Source organism: Phocoena sinus, chromosome 2, assembly GCF_008692025.1.
Source record: "Phocoena sinus isolate mPhoSin1 chromosome 2, mPhoSin1.pri, whole genome shotgun sequence".
Classification (NCBI taxonomy): Eukaryota; Metazoa; Chordata; class Mammalia; order Artiodactyla; family Phocoenidae; genus Phocoena; species Phocoena sinus.
The window spans coordinates 38,027,693-38,049,117 of record NC_045764.1 but is presented as its reverse complement, the minus strand read 5'-3'; the positions used below and the strand labels follow the sequence as shown (position 1 = coordinate 38,049,117).

Here is a 21,425-nt window from a genome sequence, read left to right as displayed (position 1 = left end):
TGTTCTAGTTGAATAAAGTACAGGGAATGGGGCCACTGGTCCACTCACCACAGGGCCTGTGGTCACGCTTAGTGTTGTGAATGAGCATTTATTCTCAACTTCTTTGTTTTCTCTGGCCCCTTTCCCCTAAGAGTAGAATGCCATGACTTTCTTGATGTTTGGGCAAGATATTTAGATGGGCACTGTGTTTGGACATGATACTATAACTAGGAGGGACCTGCTTCCCTCTTTGAAAAGTTAGCTCATATTACTTGCAGATGGTGATACCTGAAAAATCATTCCTTTTTTCTATGTTTTTCTTTTCCCAGCTCAACAAAATGCCGAATTGTATGGCTATTTCCCAAGACTATGTGTTTATTGGAGGAACCAAAGGATTCTCCATCTATAATCTGTACAATGCTAAACGAATATATGTTTGGGAGAAACTTAAGGTTGATGTCACTTACATCTGGGCCACAGATTTGGGGAGTGAAATACTTATTGCTTCTGTGGATGAAATGGGTACACGTTCTTCATCTTCCTTTTTAGCCTAATTTATAGGTACCTGTAGACTGTTGTTCAACGTAATCTCCTTTCCAGGCATGGGAGGGGCCAGACCTGGAGAGTTCTCCCTGGTCATGTAGTATTAACTAACATCTGCAGGACAGTATGGTGTGCCAGGCACTATTCTAACATTTCACACATGTTGGCCTTCACAACAGCCTTAGCAGGTAAATACAGTTTATTATTATTGTTTTTCAGAAGAGGCAACTGAGGCCTGGGGTTAAATAACCTACTTGAGGTAATGCAGAGAGTAAGTGGCACAGGCAGGATTTGAACCAGGCAGTGTGGGCCCAGAGTCCACATCCTTTCCAGCACTCAGCAATCCTGCTGCTCATTTAAGCCAGGCTTGCTTTTCTTCCTCAGCCTGAGGATGACCCAGACATGGGGACCATAGTATAGAGAACTATGGACAGTGTCCTGGAAGGTATGTGTCTGCAGGAGAGTGACCTGACCCAACTGGCATTTTAGGAAGAGCACCCTGATAGGAGTTTGCAAAAGTCAAATGGAGAGGTAGAGAGACCAGGAGGAGCTAGTGCATTCATTTAGGAGAGAAATTACAAAGGCCTGAACCAAGGCAGGGGCTGTTAAAATGAAAAGAAAATTGTACTGTAGTTCTGTAAGATGTTAACATTAGGGGAAATGAGGTGAGGGATTATAAGGGAACTCTGTACTATTTTTGCAGTTTTTCTCTAAGTCTAAAATTAGTTCAAAATAAAAAGCTTAAAGAAAGGAAAATATAGTAGAAAAACTTGGTGAGTGATGGAATATATGTATGGGGTCAGGGAGTAGGGTGGTATGTGAGGGTAAGTGAAGAAAAATTACTCCTTTCCTCCTTAGATAATGGGGTGGATGATGATGTCATTACTTGATAAGCAATTTTAGGAGAATAAGATTCCAGGGGTCTGTGAGTTGAGAAATTCCATTTGAGCATGCACATCTTTGAGGCACCTGGAGTGGGAATGTTGATACTCAGGAGGAGTTTGGTGTAAAAATAGGACTGCATTTATCACACTGCATTATATCTAGTTAGTTTCCTGTCTGTGTGATTCTCAATGTGATGAATTTGAGGGCAGAGACTGCCTTGGTTGCCCCTAGCACATTTGTGGTCATGGAGCAGATATCCCATGAATGTTTATTGGGTTGAGTTAGACTGTCACCCACAGTGATCCAGATACCTCTGCAAGGTCATTATTATGGCTGTAGGGGCAGGTTATGAGTGTCTGGGAGGCACCTAAAGAAAGAGGCAAGAAGTCATGGTGGATGATGATCACATACTAGAGCCCTTAGGTTAAATGAGAATGACAAAATTACTTATTGTATCAACAAAATTAACTGCATGAGGAGCCTGTTGGGCTGTGAGAAATGAGGCACATAGAAGAGTAAGATGTGATCCTTTCCCTCAGAGAATCTGTGAACTCACTCGAGGAATAAAAAACACTCACAGGAAGCAGTTGGATAACAATGTGAAACACTATGGGATGATGTGCTAAAACAGGTGAATAGAAATCACGAGTGGATTGGTGTGGCCGAAGTGCTTACAAGAGGATTCTAGAAGAAGAGGGTAGGGCCAGTGTACACCGAGACGACCCAAGAGGGAGAATAACTTGAACATTTCAAGTGAGGGGTGGAAGAAGGCAAGGAGTCCAAGATGATCACGGGTGGTAGAGGGGCCGGGCAGGAAGCCTAATAATGCATGAGTTTATCATGATATCTCAGAAAGTCAAATATAAAATTTCAACTTTTCTTCGGTTCACCTGCCTGTCTTTTACTCTTACTTATTTTTCTGTTTCAGGTATCATTAGACTATTTTATTTTTATAAGGATGGCCTTTACCTCATCAAAGCCATCAATGAAGCGGTAAGCTCATGTTCTTTCATCTGTAGCTGGGCCAAAAGCCGTAGAAAATCAAGTTTACTTTTAACATGGATGCAATGACAGCCATCCTAGAGTAGAAAGACATAGAGACCTCCCTGGCCAGAGAGCCTTCTCCAAAATATCCAATTAAAAGATCCCTCACCATCAGAGGGTACATACTGAATGCCTTGGATTCATTTTCCCGGTTGTCAAGAGAAGAAAATAACTAAGGAACTCTGGTCCAGATTGAGCACCAGACCAACATGTCTAATAACTGCTTACAAGTCCCTAAAATTTCCAGGCTGCTTCACATCCTGTTCCCTTGTCCGTGCTGTTCCCTTTGCATAGAAGATTCTCCTTGTCTCCCTACCTACTGTGTGTACCTCTTAAATTTCTCTCATTCTTCAAGACCAGCTCAAATATCCCCTCCTCTGAGATGCTTTCCCTGATATACCCAAGAGAAGTTGATCCCTCCCTCCTCTGTGCCACCACCATATAGGAAAGAATTCCTATCACCGTGTTTTCTCTACCCTCCACACTTATTTGTTTATATGACTGCTTCTTCTCCTGGATGTAAGTTCCTTGAGGGCAGAGGACATGGCTTATTCACCATATATTTCTTGTTTCTAGTACATTGCCTGCATACTATAGGTTCTTAGAAAGTGTCTTTTTTTTTTTAATTAATGAATCCAAAAAAGAGGCGGTATTGCTCAGAGTATATTTTTAGTTGTAGTTTGTTTTATAAAAAATACTATTGATGGGCACCAAAGCAATTCAGTGGGAAAAAGAAAGTATTTTCAACAAATGATGCTGGAATGCTAGATAAACAAATGGGGGAAAATGAACCTCAACCCTACTTCACATCATATATAAAAATTAACTTGAGATGGATTATAGACCTAAATGTAAAGGCTAAAAACATTATCCTTTTTGAAGAAAACACAGGAAATGTTTTTTGCAACCTTGGGGCAGGCAAAGATTTCTTAGGACATAAATGGCACTATCCATAAAAGAAAAAACTGAAATTGGACTTCATCGAAATTAGATACTTTTAATTCCTCATGACATATACAAAAATTAACTCAAAACGGTCATATATCTATATGAAAAATCTAAAACTATAAAACCTCTAGAAGAAAACATAGGAGGAAGTCTTTGTGACCTTGAGTTAGGCAAAGACTTTTTAACTACAACACGAAAACCACATTCCATACAAGAAAAAAATTGATAGATTAGACTTCATCAAAACTAAAACCTTCTGGGCTTCCCTGGTGGCACAGTGGTTAAGAACCCACCTGCCAATGCAGGGGACACAGGTTCAATCCCTGGTCCGGGAAGATCCCACATGCCGCGGAGCAACTAAGCCGGTGCACCACAACTACTGAGCCTGTGTGCTGCAACTACTGAAGTCCCACGCCTAGAGCCTGTGCTCCACAACGAGAATCCACCTCAATGAGAAGCCTGCGCACCTCAACGAAGAGTAGCCCAGACTCACCGCAACTAGAGAAAGCCCCCACACAGCAACAAAGACCCCATGCAGCCAAAAATAAATAAATTTATTTTTTTAAAAAACCCCTAAAACCTTCTGCTTTGCAAAAGACATTGTTAAAAGAATAAAAAGGCAAGTCATAGACTGGGAGCAAATAATTGCAAGTCTCATATCTGATAAAGGACTTGTATCCAGAACATATGAAGAACTCTCAAAACTCAAAAGTAAGAAAACAACCCAGTTTTTAAAAATGAGCAAATGTCTTGGGGAAAAAAGGACAGTTTACTAAAGAATATATAGAGAGGGTAAATAAGATGTTCCCCATCATTAGTCATTAGGGAAATGCAAATTAAAGTCATGAGATATCACTGCATGTGTATTAGAATGCCTAAAACTGAAAAGACTGACCATACCAAGTGTTGGCAGAGCTATGGAAGAGCTGGAACTCTCATTCACTGCTGGTGGTAAAGCATAGTGTCACAACCACTTTGGCAGTTTTTTTTAAAAGTTAAATATACACCTAGCATATGATGTGGCCGTTCCACTCCTAGACATTTACCTAGGAGAGATGAAAGCATATCTCCATACAAAGACGTGTACGTGAATGTTCACAGCAGCTTTCTTTGTAATAGCCAGAAACCAGAAATCACTCAACACCCATCAACAGGTGAATGGATAAGCAAATCATGGCACATACTGCTCAGCAGTAAAAAGGGTGCACATAACAACATGGCTACATCTCAGAATAAATAGGCTGAGTGAAAGAAGAGAAACAAAAAAGAATACATACATACTGTACGATTGCATTTATGTAAAATTCTAGAAAATACAAACTAATCTAGTGACAGGAAACACCAGTTTTTGCCTGGGGTGAGTTGGGAGAGGGGTGGAGGGAAAGCTTACAAAGGGGCAGGAGGAAACTTTTGGCAGTGGTGGATATGTCCACTTTCTTGATTGTGGTGCTGGTTTCAAGGGATACACATGTCTAAACTAATCAAACTGTATACTTTAAACATGCAGTTTATTATGTTATCACATCCCTAATAAAGCTGCTAAAAAATTTAAAACTTATGCTCGTCAAAAGATGCTATTAAGGACTTCCCTGGTGGCACAGTGGTTAAGAATCCATCTGCCAATGCAGGGTGCACGGGTTTGAGCCCTGGTCCAGGAAGATCCCACATGCCGCGGAGCAACTAAGCCTGTGTGCCACACTACTGAGCCTGCATGCCACAACTACTGAAGCCCACGCGCCTAGAGCCCATGCTCCTCAACAAGAGAAGCCACTGCAACAAGAAGCCCACGCACACCAACAAAGAGTAGCCCCCCGCTCACTGCAACTAGAGAAAGCCCACATGCAGCAAGGAAGACCCAACACAGCCAAAATTTAATTAATTAATTTTTAAAAAGATGCTATTAGAGTTCTGTCAGTATCAGGGGCAGAGAGCAGACCCCAGAGAGCTCTGAGAAACCCCACCGCCACCCTGCCTAGTGGCCCTCACACCCTAGGAGGAACCACAGCTGTCACAGCCGGCCCCAGTCACCATGACCACAAGCCTGAGCAAGGAGGTGGAGACCCAGCAGCCCACAGCCCTCCACACTGCCCACACCTGCACCGCCCGTGCAAGGAGCTGCGTCTGCTGGTGGGGACAAGGAGATTATGGCAACAAAGGTTTGGGGAACAGTCACATGGTTCCTGTGAACAACAGATACGGTTTCACCACCAGTAAGGACACAAAGGAAGAGGTACTTGGACAACAGACTCCCATAAAGAATAACCCAGGAAGTGCCTTTGCCGTGTAGGAGATAGACCGTGGAGTGTGATGTTGTTGAAGGAGAAAGGGTGCAGAGGCTGCCGATGTTATAGGCCCTGTATGATTCCAGTTACATGAAATTTAGGAACAGTTGAAACCAAGCTATGTTGGTGAGGAAGAGCAGAACGTTGGTTGCCTATAGAGGTGTAACTGACTGAAACAGGGCACTAAGGAACTTATACCTTGACTGTGTGTTAGTTACATGGATGTATACATATGTCCAAACCCATCAAGTTGTACATTTAATATCTGTGCCTTTAACTGTTTTTATTTATTTTATTTAACAAAGTACTTTATTCTTTTCTTAAAATTTATTTATTTTATTTATTAATTTTTGGCTGCGTTGGGTCTTTGTTGCTGCATGCAGGCTTTCTCTAGTTGCGGCAACTGGGAGCTACTCTTTGTTGCAGTGCGTGGGCTTCTCATTGCGGTGGCTTCTCTTGTTGCAGAGCACGGGCTCTAGGCGCATGGGTTTCAGTAGTTGTGGCATGCAGGCTTCAGTAGTTGTGGCTCGTGGGCTCTAAAGGGCAGGCTCAGTAATTGTGGCGCATGGGCTTAGTTGCTCCGCGACATGTGGGATCTTCCCGGACCAGGGGTCGAACCCGTGTCCCCTGCATTGGCAGATGGGTTCTTAACCACTGCGCCACCAGGGAAGTCCCTTTAACTGTTTTTATTTTATTTTATTTATTATTATTATTTTTTGCGGTATGCGGGCCTCTCACCATTGTGGCCTCTCCTGTTGCGGAGCAGAGGCTCTGGACGCGCAGGGTCAGCAGCCATGCCTCATGGGCCCAGCAGCTCCGCGGCATGCCGGGACCAGGGCACGAATCCGTGTCCCCTGCATCGGCAGGTGGACTCTCAACCACTGCGCCACCAGGGAAGCCCCAACTGTTTTTAAATTTTCTGTAAAAAGAAATCTCTCTTAAAAAAATACAGGGAGGGGCTTCCCTGGTGGCACAGCGGTTGAGAGTCTGCCTGCCGATGCAGGGGACACGGGTTTGTGCCCCGGTCCGGGAGGATCCCACATGCCGTGGAGCGGCTGAGCCCGTAAGCCATGGCCGCGGAGCCTGTGCTCTGCAATGGGAGAGGCTACAACAGTGAGAGGCCCGCATACCACAAAAAAAAAAAAAAAAAAATACAGGGAATACTCATCAACTGATTTTAGGAGACCAGCAAAACTGTGATATCCAAACTTGACAGGGACATTAAAAAAAAAGTAGTGTTGGTGGATTAGAACACACCAAAAGTGCTAAAAAAAAAAGTTAATTCATTACATATTTTTTTAAGGACTTCATTATTACCTCTAGAAGTTGCTAGGGTACAAACTCAGTATTCTGAAAACTGATTAGGGAGAGCATCAGCATTTATCTTGACTTGCCCATATAGGCTGTATTTCGGGGTAATCAAATAGTTGATGATGGAAAAATGGAAAGATTTTCTTTATAGAAGAATTCTAACAAATGCAAAAGGAATGATAGAATTGGGGGATATCAGTTTTGTAGCCATTTTGCAGAGTAATGGTCTAGGTAACGACCATCAGTGCTGATGGGGGACTTTATAACTGATGAGCCAGGATGACACCTCTTGTCAATGATCACCATGAACATTATTAAAAGAAAGAACAGGGCTTCCCTGGTGGCGCAGTGGTTGAGAGTCCGCCTGCCGGTGCAGGGGACACGGGTTCATGCCCCGGTCCGGGAAGATCCCACATGCCGCGGAGCGGCTGGGCCCATGAGCCATGGCCGCTGAGCCTGCGCGTCCGGAGCCTGTTGCTCCACAACGGGAGAGGCCACAACAGTGAGAGGTCCGCGTACCGCAAAAAAAAAAAAAAGTAAAAGAAAGAACAGCTAGCTATTATGAGCCTCCTCATGTGATGCCGGAGGGAGACACCAAAGACCTGTGGAGTATTCTGGCCTTTTGTTTTAATTGAGTCTAAGTCTAATCAAACCTCTAGAACTGGTTGCTGGTTTACAGGAAATACATGTAAACAATGCCATAGGATGCAATCAGTCCAATCCAGAAAGTGAACTAAAGATCCCATATGCCACAACTAAAGATCCTGCATGTCACAACTAAGACCTGGTGCAGCCAAATAAATAAATGAAATAAAAATAAAATGAAAGAAAAACAAAAATTAAAAATGTTTAAAACTCATTCTCGTTAAATAATTTAGGGGACTCACCAGCCTAATTTGTCTAGCCACCTTATGTTGCTAGTCTTAGAGCTCCTTAAAAGTATAGCACAACCGTACACATTGAGTATTTTTCACCTGGCCCAAAGTTTGAGCAGGTTTCACTGTAGGGTTACATTCAGTCTCTACTTAATATGGACTGAATGTTTGTGTCTCCCTAAAATTCATGTTGAAATCCTAATCCCCAATGTGGGAGGTGATTAGGTCACGAGGGCAGAGTCCTCATAAATGGGATTAGGGCCCTTATAAGACCAAGAGAGCCCCCTCAACCCTTCCACCACGTGAGGACATAGCCACAGGTGGCAGGTGGTCTATGAGCCAGGAAGCTAGGTCTTACCAGACACTGAATCTGCCAGAAATCCTTGGAAATCTTGGATTCCCAACCTCCAGGACTATGAGAAATAAATGTTAATTGTTTATGAGCCACCCAGTCTATGGTATTTTGTTTTAGCAGCCCAATCAGACTATGACACTACAGTAGCCTAGACAGAGCCTTTTTTCAAGCAACTTACCAGAGTTTTCAGTGTCATGTAGAACTTGTTTCAGCTCATTTTGAATATCTGAGTGGTGGCATAGGTCTGTAGGGTTTGCAAACCCGACCAGGAGATCAGATAGTATGAAATCACTACAAATCATCAGGAGTACTTAAGAAACCAGGAAATAAGTCCCAAACCCTTTAGACAGAAAACTGAGTTCCACTTCTTTACTTACAATCTTGTCTAATTCCTGTGCAAAAATGGAAAGTTTGAAGCAGTTTGAGGCATCTTTTTATGCCTCAAGTTTTAAAAGGATTTATTTCCCTGGTGTGAACTACAAAAAGCCCTGAAATACATTCTCTTCTGTCATCAGGCTGAACTTCCTCTCTCAGTATCTCTCTTCCTTTCAGGATGATACCAGCAAGCAAACCACCTGTATAAAGGTGGAGATTTCTGAAGGAGGAGACTTTGCAGCCTTCCTCCTACAAGGTAAGATTAACCAAAGGCTCTTAAGAAGATTCAGATTTGCAATCTCTTCCAGATAATCACTTTTCTCCAAAACCTTTTAAACTTCATTTATTTAGGCTATGCAGGGGGGGGTGTCTTACTTGCAGCATGCGGGATCTTTGTTGCGGAATGTGGGTTTCTTAGTTGTGGCATGTGGACTCTTAGTTGCAGCATGCGGGATCTAATTCCCCGACTAGTCATCGAACCCGGGCCCCCTGCATTGGGAGCACGGAGTCTTACCCACTGGACCACCAGTGAAGTCCCAAACATTTTATTTAGAAATAATTTACAGAAGAGTTGCAAAGATAGCACAGAGTTCCCTTATACCCTTCACCCAGTTTCCCTAATGCCAACATTTAACAAAACCATGGTACAGTTGTCAAAATTAAGCAAATAACATTAGTATAGTACTATTATCTACAGTTTTTTTTCACGTTTTGCCAGTTTTTCTTCTAATTTTTTTGCTCCAAGGTGCAATCCAGGATATCATATTGCATTTAGTCATCGTCATATTATCTATACCTATTTGTGATGTCTTGACCTTGCCTTGTTTTTCATGACCTTGACACTTTTGAAGAGTACCAGTCAGATATTTTGTGCAATGTCCCTGAATTTCAGTTTGAATTTTTTCTCATGATTCAGCCAGGGTTAAGGATTTGGGGTAAAGTCCCACAAAGGAACTTTTTGTTGTATTATATCAGGGGTATATGTGATAGCACTACTGCTGATGTTAACCTTGATCATTTAGTTAAAGTGATCTGCCAGTTTCCTCCACTGTTGAGCTACTGTTTTTCCCTTTCCATACTCTAAGTAAGTCCAGACCACACTCAAGGGGAGAGGATGTAAACACCATCTCCTGGTTGTAGGAGGATCAAAGAATTTTGAGACATGTTGAAATCTCCACAGTGATTGATAAAAAACTGGGGGGAGATACTTTGAGACTATGCCCAGCATTAAAGTTTAGGCTCTAAACTTTCGTCTCTAAGGAGACTATTGTCTCCTTAGAGTTTTGCCCACCATTTGTAGCATTCAATGTTGGATCTTGCCTCTTGCAGTTATTCCTGTGGTAATAGAACATATTTTATTCAAATGATTGTTAGCTTGATTTTTAATTTTTAAATATTTAGACATGCAGTATATGGGCCTCCATGTATATTCTTGCCCCAGGCCTCTCATATGTTAGGTGCTAGAGAAAGACACATATTTTATAATGCTTTATGCATCACAAGAAACTTATGTACTATCTGTAGTATTTTCCTACGGCTGCCGTAACAAAGTACCACAAACTGGGTGGCCTAAAATAACAGATATTTTGTCTCTCACAGCTCTGGAGGCTGGCAGTCTGAAATCAACGTGTCTATATAGATTACTTTTTTAAGGAAACATTTAGCCAGAATCCCATTATAGGAAAGTAACTTTTCCCAGGTTGGCAGGAGTTCAGTATAGAAGCTGAGCATGTTTCTTTGATGAGATAGTCTCACAACCACCCCATGGGTTGTCATCTCCTTAAATATTGGTCAGAAGAATTCTCTGGGGCATCTCTCACAATTCTAACCCTTTCTCAGCCATACCCCTCTCAGTTATTGATTCTATATATGCCATTTTCCTCCCCAGACGGGAATAGCTGTGAGACAAAACATCAGGGGAATTTACCATTGGAACCTAGAAAACACAGAGACCAGGCAGCACAGACAGTTTGGTTAAAAACTGTTACCTCAGTGCTGTGAGTGAGAGGCCCGTTTCCTTTAGAGGCAGTGGCCTGAGGAGAGGAGCTCTGCAGCTCTCCGTGAGTGAGGACTGGCAATAACCATTGCAGAACTACATCTCCTTCCGCTTGTCAAAGTTGCTGTTCTGAGGGTGCCCGCTGGTCTCTGTGCCAACCTTCACAGAGGTTCTGTGAAGACGGGCCGTTTCTCAGGGGAAACTTGTTGCCTGCTTGCAGTTGCTCAATGGTTCCTTGGTTTCCTAATGCAGGAGCTGGGGATATTTGGCTGGATGTGTATAAATTGCCTAAGGAGTCTTGGCTCAAGGAAGTGGAGCACCTCCAACTCACCATAAATCCAAAGAAAAAAGTCAGACAGCTGCAACTGGTAGGCAACATCCCTGTTTTCAACTGATATGTTTCTCCCTACCCTTGACCCACATCTAGCCTAACTCCTCCTTGCAATTTCAAGATGAAGGAGGCCTTCTAGAGGCCATAAGAGAGGACAAGAGGCACACTGGCCCATGTCTCTCAAATCAATTTGCTGTGGTTAAAATAAGACGTTAAAAAGAAGAGGTGTCATTGTATATATGTACCACATCTTCTTTATCCATTCATCTATCGTTGGACATTTAGGTTGGTTCCATGTCCTGGCTATTATAAATAGTGCTGCAATGAACATTGGGGTGCATGTGTCCTTTTGAATTATGGTTTTCTCATGGTATATGCCCAGTAGTGGAAATGCTGGGTCGTATGGTAGTTCTATTTTTAGTTTTTTAAGGAACCTCCTTACTGTTCTCCACAGTGGCTGCATCAATTTACATTCCCACCAACAGTGCAAGAGGGTTCCCTTTTCTCCATACCCTTTCCAGCATTTATTGTTTGTAGATTTAAATGGGTGGGATGGTGGGGAGGGGGGAGAGAGGGAGGTCCAAGAGGGAGGGGATATAGATATGCATATAGCTGATTCACTTCATTGTACAGCAGAAACTAACACAACATTGTAATGCAATTTTACTCCTATATACATATATATATATATATATATATTTTTTTTTTTTTGGAAAAAAAAAGCAGAGGTGTTGGAATCCGGTGTCTCTCTCGTCTAGGTGTTGCCTCTCCACCAAGAGCACTCCCAGGCATTTCTCTGGAAGTGTGTCTTTTTTTTTTTGACTCTATTAGATATATTTTTTTTCCCTCCTGGGTTGAAATAATCCTTCCATGTCTCCCATTCCACTAAATTCCCCAGATTATGGTATAAAAGGGTTATTCTAAATATACAGTAAGTCCCCTACATACGAACCTTCAAGTTTTGAACTTTCAAAGATGCAAACGTGCCTTCACATGTCTGGTATACATTGTCACATGCGTGCATCCTCTACAAGTGGCTGTGCTTTTGTGTACTTTACTGTACAGTACTGTATAGAGCACAGTAGTACAGTATCTTTATTTCAAGCCCAGGATGTCCAGAAGCAAGAGTAAAAGCAGAGGAGATGTAGCCAGTACTACTGTACTTTTCAAGGTACTGTACTGTAAGATTAAAAATGTTTTCTTTATTTTTTGTGTTTCTTTTTTATGTATTAGTTGTGTGAAAAGTGTTATAAACCTATACAGTGCAGTACTATATAGCCAATTGTGTTAGTTGGGTACCTAGGCTAACTTTGTTGGACTTAACGAACAAATTGGACTTACGAACATGCTTTCAGAATGTAACTCGTTTGTATGTAGGAGACTCACTATATAGGAATACATGCATTCTTCATTTATTCTTAGAAGGTAGGAACTCTACCATTTCAGTTTAATTGTATGTGATCCCTGGGCTTCATGCCATCTCTTTAAAATATAGTTTTTCAGTAAATATTATTTTAAGATGTAATTTTCTTTTTTTTCTTTTTTTCCATTTTGGCTGCATTGGGTCTTTGTTGCTGCACGCGGGCTTTCTCTAGTTGTGGCGAGCAGGGGCTACTCTTAGTTGCAGTGCACGGGCTTCTCATTGCGGTGGCTTCTCTTGTCGTGGAGCATGGGCTCTAGGTGCATGGGCTTCAGTAGTTGCAGCACGCGGGCTCAGTAGTTGTGGCTCGCGGGCTCTAGAGTGCAGGCTCAGTAGTTGTGGTGCACGGGCTTAGTTGCTCCGCGGCATGTGGGATCTTCCCAGACCAGGGCTCGAACCCGTGTCCCCTGCATTGGCAGGTGGATTCTTAGCCACTGTGCCACAAGGGAAGTCCCTAAGACAAAATTTTCTCATCTATCTGATGTGCACTTATTTTTTTAATCAACAACAACAAATATTCATTGAGCATGCCTTTAAAACTACTGTATTAGGTGCTAAAGAATTAGTGAAATTATTAATATAGGAGACCAAGATTGAGACTCAATGATGCCGAGCTCATTGAGTGGCTGTGAATAAATGCCTTTTCTCTCCAGTGAATGTCTTCATAGCAGGGTGTGATTTTGTATCCCTGGGAGAGTTACTGGCCCAGAGACCTTCTCCTCTAAACTCTTACAGAAATTATTCTCTATACCTCTCTTTGACACTTCTCACATACTATCTGGTTGTGCATGGAAGTCCTTTTCTCCTAACTAGATGATAACTTTCTAGGTTGTTAAGACCATAGCTTCTGCTTCTTTTTATCAACCAACCCCATGGTATCCTACTTGGTGCCCAACAGATACATTTTTTGAGGGATTAATTTATTATCCAAGTGGGAGAAGCATCTTGGAATGGGGGTGGTTTCTCACCATAATTCACTGTTTCTATACACTGAGAAGCAATCAACTAATGCCAGTTACAGTGGTAATTCGTGTCCTATGAATTGTATTTAGAGTTACTTAAATATAATTGTCAACATCACTGATATATTTTGCCAATCAGACATACTCGCTTCAACTTAGATTTTTGTAATAGTCTCCTAATTGATCTCCTCCCCTCTACTCATATTTCCTCTTAACGTCACTAATGATTTCTTGTTTCCCCAAATACATTTTAAGATCCTAGAGGACAAGGATCATGTGTTAAAATCCACAGGGCAGAAGACCACACAAATATTGGTCCTCCATGTCTACAGGATGAGTTCACATCTCACGAAAATAATTGGGGGGAAGAAAGAGCATCTCAAAGGATTGAAGGAAGAAGGAGAACATATACCAAACCTATTGTGAATTAATTTCTCATTTTTCTCCTCAGAACACTCTTGATCCCGTGACTGCAGATAATTTAGAAATGGTAAGAAACTTTAAAGGAAATCTCCAAAGAGATTTAAGTTACGTGTTAGAATTTTTATTTTGATTTTAAATTTACCTTAAATATCAAATATACCAATAAAATGTTCTACCAGGGCACTATTTTCAGATTCTCTGTGACTTAATCTTGTGCCTCATTCCCTTGAAGATGGCCCCCTATCCTTGAGGATAATTGACCCAAGTCATTTGTTCAGAGATGGGTTTCCCTGAAGGTAAAGGAGGTTAAATTTCAGGGCCCCTCACTTGTATGGCCCCTTCCAAGGCCATAGGAGGGGCCCTAGCAGTATGTTCACATGACCACATACTTTTGTAAAATTGGAAAAAGTAACATGTTTTAACCGTAATCACTTAAGACCACCATCTCTTCTCACTCAAACTTCCCCTCTGTCACAATTTCCCCCAGATTGAGTGGTATTAGGGTGGTCATGGGCATTTTGTATTCAAACTTTTGTGTTCTCTTTCTTACAAAGACCCCTAAATCATATACACTTCAGGCCTCATGAAATCCAATTTGCCTCTGCCAAAATAACAGCCCAATCCACCAAACTGAGGGATTTTTTTTTGGTGTTGGAGGTTGTCTTTGTATTGGGATACCGTAGAGAACAGAGTGGCTTCCCTGGAGCTTCCTGGCTCTCCCTCTGAGGCAGAGAGCATACCATACTTTCCAGAGGCTTAGCTCTTGGGATTCTGGCCTATCAGAAGGGCAGTGGTGAACTTCCAAATGGAAGTCTCTTTCTAGAGTCCTTTCCTTTTTCCCTTCTAAAATTACATTATGTTTCAAATTATACAAATAATATGTGAACACATCACTCTGGGAAAAGCCAAGTAATTCAGATAGAGCAGCCCTCTCCAGAGGTCATCACCATTATTATCTTGGTGTGTGTTTTCTAGGACTTTAGTGTGTATTTTTATTCTGATATCAGTTTATTTAGAAAAATATAGTTTCATTTTATGGGAATTTTCTTCTATATAAGTGGCATCATACTATATATATTTTCTTACAAATTTGCATTTTTATACTAATCAACTTATTGGCAAAGTTTTGCAATGTCCGATAAACCTACCTTGTTCTTCTGACATCCTGTGTACTATTCCTATTAAGGATGTACCATAGTTTATTTGGCTGTTTGTCCATTGAGGGTGGCTTTTATATAATGCAATGAAAATCTTTGTAAATTCTTCTTTGTATACCTGAGTGCTTCTGAAGGATATATGCTTTTTTAGTTTTAATGTGGATACTGTTAAATTGTCCTCCAAAAATGGCATGACAATTTACATTTAATCAGTAATTCTCCACAGCCTCGATAAATTTGATATTAATTTTTTGTGTGTGCAAACTGATGGAACAAAATGGCATCTCGTGTTAATTTTCATTAATCTCATATTTTTATTGGCTATTGAGGTTTTATCTTCTGTGAACTGCCTGTGAATTCTTTGCCTATTATATATTTTCTTACACTCTGTTGTTTCCCTTTTTACTTTGCTTATGTGCTTTTTTGTTATAAAGAAGTTTTAGATTTTGATATAATCAGAATTTTTAACCTTTTCTTTACAGCCATTGCACTTAAGAAGGCTTTGTCTATCTCAAGGTTATAAATAAATTCTCCTGTGTTTTCTTCTAATACTCTTCATAGTTTTTTTTTTTTTTTGGACATTTCACTCTTTTATACACATGGGAGTTTCTTTTGTGAATGGAGCAAGGAAGAGATCAACTTTTATCTATTCTTTTAAAATAGCAATTGCCACACAAATATTTTTGAGTAATCCTTCTTTTCCCATTTGTTTCCTGACCTTATCATTCATATGTACGACCTTTATCATTCCTGTGTCCTTGCCTACACCAAGACCTTATGAACTTTGCAGAATGACACAGGCATTTAATGCTACAAACTTATATCTAAGTACTGCTTTAGCTGCTTCCTTTAAATTTTGATATGTTATATTCTCATTTTTGAAAATACTTCCTAATTTGCTTTTTTTATATCTTTTTTGACCAGTGGATTATTTAGAAGCATGTTATTTAGTGTCCAAATACTTGAGATGTTCCAGACATCTTTCTTTTCCTTTTATTGGTCTCTAACTTAATTCCATTGTGATCAGAGAACATACTTCATATAATTTGAAACCCTTCAAATTTATTAAGACTTGTTTTATGCCCAGAATATGGTTTATCCTGGTAAGTGTTCTCTGTGCACTTGAAAAGAATGTGTATTCTTGTTGTTGTTGGTCCAAGTTATTCAAGTCTTCTATATCCTCACTGCTTTCCCTTCTGCATTCTTACTGATTTTCTGTCTACTTATTCTGTCAATTATTGAGAGAAGAGTGTTGAAATCTGTGAGATTGTAGATTGATTTATTTCTGCTTTCACACCTAAGAATTTTTGCTTCCTGTATTTTGAAGCTCTGCTATTAGGTGCCTAAACATTTAGAATTTTATGTCCCCTTGAGAATTGACCATTTTATCATTATTCAATGACTCTTTGATCACTGGTAATATTCTTTGCTCTGAAATCTATTATGTCAGATATTAATACAGCCACCCCAGCTTTCTTTTGATCAGTTTACAAGATGTATCTTTTTTCTATATTTTTAATATATTGGTGTCTTTTTTTTATTGGTGTCTTTATATTTACAATGAGTTTCGTTTTGACAGCATATCGTTGGGTCTTGCCTTTTTATACAATCTGTCAATCTCTACCTTTTAGTTGGGGTGTTTAGGCCGTTTATATTTAATGTGATTATTGATATGTTTAGGTTTAAATCTACCACTTTGCTATTTACTTTCTATTTGTCCCACCTGTTTTTCTTCCTTATTCCTCTTTTTCTGCCTTCTTTTGAAATGAGTGTTTTTAATGATACAGTTTTATCTCCTTTGTTGGCTTATTAGCTGTGCCTTTTCTTTATTGTAGGATATAAACATTTCTTTTAGAGGAGATGTTAAATTGAGTCTTCCAGTTTACATAATGAAAATCAAACCACCCAAACCAGTTGCAGGTAGGTATAACTCAATGAATACTTTCTTTCCTTTTGCCATTGCTTTATTAGTTTTTTCATTCTCTGCCTTTCTCCACATTTCCCATCTTTTCCATTTATTGGCAGCAATATCTAATTGACAAGTATAGTTCTGAAGGTAATTTTTTAATTCATAAGCTCTGAGACCTAAAGATTAAAAATATAAATGTTACAAGGATACAGTTAACTAACAGAATTGGGATATCAGGAAAGAGACATCTTTCCCAAGTGCTAGTGGAGTTCATTCATTCCTACATTCCTGTGTTAGTTCATTCATCAGTGCCAATACTGCACCAAGCACAAAGATGAGTAAGACACATCTCCGGTGCTCTGAAAGCTGCTAGTGTACCAAGGGAGAATAGGAGGAAACCACCATAGTAGGATATGATAAGTGCAACAATGGGGAACATCCAGGGCCATAAAAACATACAGGAAGGAGTAACTAACTCTGCCCAGGGAATAGGCAGAGGCTTTATCAGAAGAAGGGACATTTGGGAAGGTTTTGAAGAATAAGTGGGAGTTGGTTAAGAGGAGCAGAGGGGAAGTCCACTGTAGACATGGGACATAGAGTCTATCCTCTCAATATTCACATATTCAAAGATATACCTATATACCTATACACATATATTCAAAGATATACCTACAAGAATGTTCACTGCAGTGCTATTTATAGAGGCAAAAGACTGGTTAGATAAATCTGGTACACTCAGAATACTTTACAACCATTAAAAGCAAAGAGAGAAATGCAAAACACCAAGGGTAGCCAATTCACTCTTATAAAAGAACATGGTGATATGATTTGCTCCATCAAGATTTATTATAAAGCCACAGTAATTAAGACAAGGTAGAAAAAGAGATGAGTGAATAATAGAAATATATATAAAATACAGAAATATAAATAGATAGAAATAGTAGATAGAAAAATAGATTAATAAAACAGGATAGAGAGGCCAGGACAAACTTAAGCATAAATGGACACTTGATACCTGACAGAGGTGGTGCTACAGAGTAGTGAATGGTCATTTCAGTAAATGACGCTGGTTGTCCATATGGAAACAAAAGTGAAACTTGACCCCTGCCTCACGTGATATACAAAATTAAATTCCAGATGAATTATAGAAGTAAATATGAAAGACAAAGCAATAAAACTTTTAGAAAATAAGTCAATATCTTTATGACCTCTGGGTAGGGAAAGACTTTTTAAACAAAACTCAAGTACTTATATATAATAAAAGTTGATAAGTTTGATTACATTAAAATTGAGGACTTATAATCATCCAAAGACATCATTAAGAGCATGAAAGAACAAATCATGTATTGGGAGAAGATATTTGCAAAACATGTAAAACTTATGAATGGTCCACATCCAGACTATATAAAGAACTCCTACAAATTGTTAGGAAAAAGACAGATCATTCAGCATAAAACAGGAGATTATTCAAATGGCCAATAAACATATACAAAGGTGCTCAACATAATTAGTTATCAGGGAAATGCAAATTAAAACCATAATGAGATACCACTCCACACCCACTAGGATGGCTAAAATTAAAAGAGATTGATCATACCAAGTTGGTAAGGGTGTGAAATAATCAGACCTCCCATAGATTACAGTTAGCAATGAAAGTCAGTACAACCACCTTGGAAAACAGTTTAGCATTATCTGGTAATGTTGAAGATAAGTTATATCCTATGACCCAGCATTTACACTCCTAGGTAGGACGACCAAGAATATCATTTTGCCTGAGACTAAGGGGTTTCCCGGGATGTGAGGTGCTAAAACTGGGAAACTCCAGTTGGTGCTAAAACTGGGAAACTCCTGCACAAACCAGAATGAGTTGGTCACCCTACTTCTAGGTGTATACCTGATAGGCCTGCAAGTAAATGTGTACAAGGAGGCATGTACAAGAATGATAATAATGACATGATTTCCAATAGCCCCAAACCATGAAACAACCGAAATATCCATCAATAAAAGAACAGATAAATAAACTTTAGTTCACTTAATGGAATATTATACAGCAATGAAAATGAACAAACTACAGCTATACACAGCAAAATGGATAAATCTCACAAACAATATTAAGCAAAAGAGGGTACATATAGAGTTAACACTGTGTAATTCCATTGTGTACAGCTCAAAAGCAGGCAAAACAAAGCTGTAGTGTTTAGATGCATATTTAGGTAGCAAAAGTAAAATAAATGTCATGAAGTGATTACATAAAAGCCAAGACAATGGTTGCCGCTCTTCCCAGGGGGTTATGACTGGAGAAGGGCCCTTGGAAAGCTTTTAGGGAGGGGTGATAATCTGTTTCTTGACCTCAGTAGAGACAGATGTTTGCTTTATAATAATTTATTAAGACATATTTTTATGCTCTTTTCTGGATGTGTTATATTTCACAACAAGAAAAAGATTTACTAAATGAAAATAAGCAACGAACAACGAAGAAGATCTATAGTACTGAAATGAAGAGATCTCCCAAGACATTTTGTTAAGTCAAAATGCAAGGGTTCTAGTGTATGACAGCAATTCTCAAACTTTAACTGGATCAGACTCACTTGGAGGACTTGTTAAAACCCAAATTGCTGGGCCCCACCCACCGAGTTTCTGTTTCAGTAGGTCTGGGGTGGGGCTTGAGAACCTTCATTTCTAACCCTGCCAGATTCCTGCTGATCTGGGACCACATTCTGAGAACTGCTAGTTGATATATGCTATCATTTGTTTATAAAATATATACAAATGTACATGTAATACATATTTTAAAATATAATATAATACTGTATATATTATATAATATAATAGTATATTGCCATCTAGAAGGGGCCTCTTTCTAGAAATTGATGCAAGAAACTGATAACAATGGTTGCCTCTGGGGAAGGAGACCTGGGGCACAGTGAGACCTCCTGGGTAACTTGAGGGACCTGGGCACTTTCAGAAGTTCTGAAAGTTGGGCTGTGAACCCAGAAAATAAATCACATAGTTTTACTGTGAATTTAGGAGCAGATGAAAAAGAAGGAAATGCAAGGTCACTGGGAAGGAGAGTGATAAGAAAAGTGATTGGCAGAGAAAGGAGATTTTTTTAAAGGAAGGTAGTTGGATAAATGTAAGCACAGGAAGACGCTGGGACTGTCGAATGTAGGTCCTCAGCAGCAGCTGAATAGCACAAGTAACGGCAGATTTGGGGCCTTGCTGGGCTGGGAGACAGCAACAGTGATCTAAGACCTCTAGTGACTCGTGAACATGTCCTTGGCCTCTGGAGATTCTGTAGTCTGGAAACAGGAAATGGCGGCGGGATGGAGATGGAGAAGTGGGAGGGGAGCAGCTGCCCTTTGCCTGTGCTCCGTGAGCTGGTGGAGTAGGAGAGGCTGGGAAGAGGACTGAACACCTGGGCAAAGCACGAACAGATTTCTGAGGACGAGGGATTCTGCAGGAAATTGGGAAGCATGGAGGAGAAGGGGGAAATCAGGAAGGAGGAAGTCAGATGGTTTGACCAATTCTGGAATATTTTCAACCTAGGTACCACATTTAAAAGCCCCCTGGAAGTCTTTGCAAAGATAGAGGATTGCTGTGGGCTGGGCTCTGGGCAGAATCACTTCATCAAGGACAGTCAGTGGGAGCGGCAGGCGGCAATCTTCAACGCCACCTTCAGGAAGTACCTGGATGGGGAATGGGAGGAGGAGCTGCTCAGGTGAGCCATGGAGGGGCCCAGCTAGAACGCCTCTGCCCTGGGAGCTTCTCCTCCCTGGGCGCACGCAGGAATCAGCCCAAGGACCTGAATTAATTCAAGGTCTCAAAGCTCTCGATGGTTTGGGGGACTTTTCTGAGAACTTAAGAAAAGTCTTTTGAAAAGTTGTATGGAGGGACTTCCCTGGTGGTGCAGCAGTTGAGAATCTGCCTGCCAATGCAGGGGACACGGGTTCGAGCCCCAGGCCGGCCGGGAGGACCCCACATGCCGCGGAGCAACTAAGCCCGTGCGCCACAACTAGAGAACTCACACACGTGGAGCCCATGCTCCACAACAAGAGAAGCCACCGCAATGAGAAGCCTGCACACCACAATGAAGAACAACCCCCGCTCACCGCAACTAGAGAAAGCCTGCGCACAGCAACGAAGACCCAACGCAGCCATAAATACATTAATTAAATTTTTTTAAAAAAGAAAAAATTCCTTAGAAAAAAGTTGTATGGAGATTGTTTAAATATAGCTCAAACAAAGGCTGATAACAGATTTTAAAGAAGGCATAGACATCTATGGAGATGAGAAGTAGAGTTTATTTTAGAATTTTTTTTTTTTTGGCTGCACCACGTGGCTGGCAGGATGTCAGTTCCTTGACCAGGTATTGAACCCGGGCCACGGCAGTGAAGGCACCAAATCCTAACCACTGGACCACCAGGGAACTCCCTATTTTATAATTTTTTGTATGATAGTGTCTCCTTAAAAAAAATTGTTTTCCTGATTATCTAGACAGCACAGATGATCCTCAAGAGGGAAATAAAAGTCACCACTATTAATATTTTTCTCCATTTGCATCCAGTCTTTCTAAATGTAATACATTAATGTGTAATTATTAAAACGTTACTTTCTAATCTCGGTCAGCAGG

At 40.5% G+C, this 21,425-nt stretch overlaps 1 protein-coding gene across 1 annotated transcript in view; it reads left to right on the top strand.

Moving 5' to 3' along the window:
• Positions 1–21,425, top strand: part of WDR93 (WD repeat domain 93) — a 47,739-nt gene that overhangs the window by 9,915 nt on the left and 16,399 nt on the right. Inside the window, exons 4-10 of the mRNA XM_032624065.1 lie at positions 309–501; positions 2,336–2,400; positions 8,775–8,853; positions 10,846–10,961; positions 13,758–13,796; positions 16,722–16,806; positions 20,342–20,513. Coding sequence (XP_032479956.1) covers positions 309–501; positions 2,336–2,400; positions 8,775–8,853; positions 10,846–10,961; positions 13,758–13,796; positions 16,722–16,806; positions 20,342–20,513 — 749 coding nt within the window. The remainder of the gene's footprint in view (positions 1–308; positions 502–2,335; positions 2,401–8,774; positions 8,854–10,845; positions 10,962–13,757; positions 13,797–16,721; positions 16,807–20,341; positions 20,514–21,425) is intronic.